The sequence below is a fragment of the Xenopus laevis genome, chromosome 9_10S (assembly GCF_017654675.1).
Source record: "Xenopus laevis strain J_2021 chromosome 9_10S, Xenopus_laevis_v10.1, whole genome shotgun sequence".
NCBI classification, from domain to species: domain Eukaryota; kingdom Metazoa; phylum Chordata; class Amphibia; order Anura; family Pipidae; genus Xenopus; species Xenopus laevis.
The window spans coordinates 54,953,854-54,958,152 of NC_054388.1; the positions used below are offsets into that span (position 1 = coordinate 54,953,854).

General features: G+C 44.1%; 1 protein-coding gene across 1 annotated transcript in view; it reads right to left on the reverse strand.

The window, feature by feature from the left end:
* Nucleotides 1–321, reverse strand: part of pnkd.S (PNKD, MBL domain containing S homeolog) — a 44,064-nt gene extending 43,743 nt beyond the window's left edge. The window contains exon 1 of the mRNA XM_018238764.2: nucleotides 161–321. Coding sequence (XP_018094253.1) covers nucleotides 161–273 — 113 coding nt within the window. The 5' untranslated portion in view covers nucleotides 274–321. The remainder of the gene's footprint in view (nucleotides 1–160) is intronic.
* Between the last annotated feature and the right edge of the window lie 3,978 nt (nucleotides 322–4,299).

Consider the following 4,299-nt stretch of genomic DNA (forward strand, 5'->3'; position numbering starts at 1 on the left):
AGCCTTATATTGTAAACCCCATTAGTGCATGTTCATGGCTCTGCTATTAATTTTTTATCTAATGATCAGAGCAGGTGAGTGGCCAGTGCCATAATAATGCATATCTCCAAATCGCAAGGGGTCGCACCCTCCATACACTCATTGCGGCCCCACTACTCACGCAATCCTGAAGAATGGTTTCTCGGTGGGGGCCATGAGTACCCTGGGCAGCCGGCGGAGGAGCAGTAGAATGACACAGCAGCAGCAGAACGCAGCGACAGAGCTCAGCAACATTAGTGATACTCAGTCTGACATAGGCAACCCAGGTACTGCAAATCCGCCCACTGCCCCAAGCCATTGAGAACACGCCCCTCCTCCTCATTTGCATGCTCACGCCCCAGCTTATTTAAATAAGTAAGATATAGAAATGGACCGACTGTTTGTATCGCGCCACCTAGCGGTCAGGTCTGGGCAGTGCAATGATACTTCGCATTACGCAAAGCAATGGAGCGACCCTGTGAGAAGATGTTTATATAGGGTTAGGTTACCCTTAGGATCACGTAGTAAGTGCGTTAAATAACCGTATGACAAATAATCAAATTATAAAGTGCAAATAAAGTGTAAATATTGTGATTATTGATAGTTACCTCTGATTTTATTTAACTGACACAATTATTTCATGCATAAGGCTGATGAGGCTCCACATGTTTTACCTGTGAGTCACATTCAAATGTAAAAAACGTTGGAGAGCAACACAAAAAAAAAAGTTCCTGGGGTGCCAAATATGGCCTGTAATCTGCTATTTGGTAGCCCCTATGTGGACTGGTGACTTTCAGAATGTTCTGTCTGGCAGTAGAAATGTTTTTTTTTATGCAACTAAAGCTTGCCACCAAGCCAGTAATTCAAAAAAATAAGCACCTGCTTTGAGGCCACTGGGAGCAACAACCGAGGGGTCAGAGAGCAACATGTTCCTCGTGAGCCACTGGTTGGGGATCACTGGTCTAAGGCGTTTAGTTGATCAGATATTGAAAATCCATATGTCAAAAGTTTACATATTCAATGTAAATATACCCCAAGTGTCTCAAGAGATGCACTGTTGCCTTGCAGCACTCTGGTGTATTTCCTCCCAGAATAAAATATGCAGGGACATGGGCCTGCAACCAGCCTGGACTGGGGTTTAAAATGGGCCCTGGCATTTCAAGTACAGAGAGGCACAAACAACCCGCAGCAGCCCACTTAATTGGCCCCTCTGACATTTGCCAGAACCCACAGACCAGTTGGGGCCTGTCTGCAATCCACGCGAAAAGTTAAAATGTGTCCCAAACCTGTGGGTTTCAGGCCAACCAATGAATGTCTATGTTCTATCCACCACTATATTCTGGTTTCCTCCCAGGGCCGGAACAAGGATAGCCAGAAGAGGCATGTGACTAGAGCGCAATGTTGTAGGGGAGCCGAGCACTCCTCTATCTGCCTGCCTACCCCAGTCAAGGTCGGACTGTGGGGCCCTGGACCCACGGGGCTGCTGTCCCAGGGCCCCCTCCGACCCCCCGCTGCGCCTCCACACTGCCAAGCATGTGTGCATGTATGTTTTTGCTGCAATCACCGGAAAAAGGGAGGTTGCATCAGGAAGAAGGGTCTGGGATCTGGGTTTGAATCTGGGCCGGTGGGGTCCACAAGAGCTGTCACGCCGACCCAGTATGAACCTGCCCCTAGTCCAGACACTTGTCCCTCTTCTCCACGCAAATTGTGGAGCTTACACTCAACCCCCCGAGACATAATCATGCATGCATTCACACATGTACGCAGGGTTGGTGGTGAGGGGGCCACCTGTGTTGCCTAGGGTGCCTGGCCAGCTTGGCCTGTCTCTGTTTCCTCCCACAGTCTGAAAGAATATACAGGCAGGTTAAAAGGGTTGTTCACCTTTCAGCTACATTTTAGTATGTTGTAGACTAGAGAGTAAAATTCTAAGAAAAAAAATGCAACCTTTAGTATAAACCTCACTGCCCTCACTGTGAAGAACCACCTACACTGCTTCAAATGAAAATTATTTTCCTCTAGTATGAAGTGGTGGCCTCTGATTTAAAGATCCCCTGCTATTTGTTTATAATGTCCTCTAATATACTGGCCTTACCAGGGACCTATAAAGGGGCAAAATTATACTTTCATCCCTTGAGTTAATGCCTTAATGCCGTTTTTTATGCAAGACAGAACTTTATTTGATTTAGTAGCCACAGAATGACACTGCCCAGAATTAGATAATTTGTTATCTACAAAAACCCTACAAAAATCACAGCAAAGAAAGTGACACTGTTTAGTGTTACTTTTCCTTTAGTTTGGCCACTAGGTGACAGTGAGCCCTAAGTTAAACTGTGAAGTATAAAGTTGTTGGTAGTGAAAGGTGAATAAAACAAGAAATAAGTTGGTCGTTTTGGCAATGATAGAGGAAGGGACAGCAGTCTATGTCAGGGAAAGGTGAAGAGAAAGAATTGTCCAACAATATACCTGTTAATTCATTGCAATAAACTAACTGGTTATAAGAACATCTTCCATACCTCAAGTTCCAAGCTAACAGGTTTTCTTTCCTTCTTTTCTTTCTTTCCAAGTACAAACACTGTGTTCTAGGCCAGTATCTCTTTATTTAACCAGTAACCTTCTGTGTGGCCCTGTATCAAATGCTTTAGCAAAGTCTAAGCAGATTACATCCACTGCCATCCCGGATTTGATGTCCTTGCTCACTTTCTCATAAATAGAACTTCAATCAGTCTGGCAAGATCTACTGATCATTTTACAGAAAACTATAGAGGAAACAGGCTGTGACAGGAACAATAAGGGCCCATAGAACTGCAATATATGTTTAAGAAAAATGTTTTATTCCCAATGTTTAGGGACCCAACCTAGTACAGCATGTGTTACATGGAGCTCTTTTCTCTCAGGTACTGTTGGAGGAAGGGTTAACCACACTCTGTTTTACACATAGAACTTGATTCACAAATAACTTTGTGAATCAATTGCCAGTGGTTCTTTAAAAACAAGTGGAACTCTTTATTGATGGAATGGCTTCACAATCTTTTGGTGGCGGTAAAAGGGTGGTTCACCTTTACATTACATTTTAGTTTTGTTGTATTATGGCTAATTATAAGTAACTTCATTCATTGGCCTTCATTTTTTCCTTTTTATAGTTTTTTTAAAATTATTTGCCTTCTTCTTCTGACTTTTTCCAGCTTTCCAGGAGCACAGGAGTAGACGCACTGAATTATTTTCAATGTGGCTGTACTCACACAGATGCATGTAAGCGCCGAATGCAGGTTGGGACTCAGCATTTGCGCATTTTACCTGTGTTCGGCGCTTACATGCGTCTGTGTGAGTACAGCCACATTGAAAATAATTCAGTGCGTCTACTCCTGCGCTCCCCTGCGGCTGATCGCATGAAACCGGAATGCAGGGGAGCGCAGGTGAAAACGCTTGTCTGTAAGAGCCCTGCGTAGCCCTCAGATGTTACTCAATCTCAGCTGTAGTGTTCACAACACCAAGAGGTAGTACTGATTGCCTTGGTGAAACAATCCCCTGCACTGGTGTATTACTCAAGGAATCTCTCTATTCTTGAGTCCCTGTACTGGCAGCTTTGTCACCCCAGGGTTATAATCCTAACAGGCATCCGCTTTGGAGCATCTGACCACTAAATACACTGAACCTGCCTCTAAACGCCAAGAATGAACTTTCTACACCCACTGGAACCTACCTTCCCATTCCAGGCTCTCCACCACTACCTTCTCCAGCAAGTAGGAATGAAAGGAGGCAAAGCTTATATGGGCTGTCGCCTTTTTAACTAGGGAAACCTGACAACCTCTGGTCAGTTACTGCACTACCAGAAAAATACTTTAACCCAGGAATAGGAAATATCTCCCCTTCCCAACTGTAAATCAGAACAAGTTCTCAGCTGTCCATAACTAGGGTTGCCATCTGTCCGGATTTCACCTGGACAGCCCAGTTCTTGGAAGGGTTGCCTGGGTGAAAAGTTCCTGTCCTTATTTCCAAATTGGGAAATAGGACATTGAAGAAAATGACATGGTGTTTCCAGTGTTGAAGTGGGTCCCCACCAAAGAAATGCAGTATTTAGATCTTTGGTGTGAATAAGAAAGGACTGGTAGACATTTTTATTTTTCTAGTACAGTTTTAAGTATGACAGTAATACAGCAGCTACTCTGGTAGAGGTTCCAAACTGAATTTCTTGTTTCTCTCCAGAAGATGGAGCTATGACACCACATGCTTGGAGAGGTATTTGGCAGTAGTTACTAAGGGGGAGGGAAGAAATTTCATTTT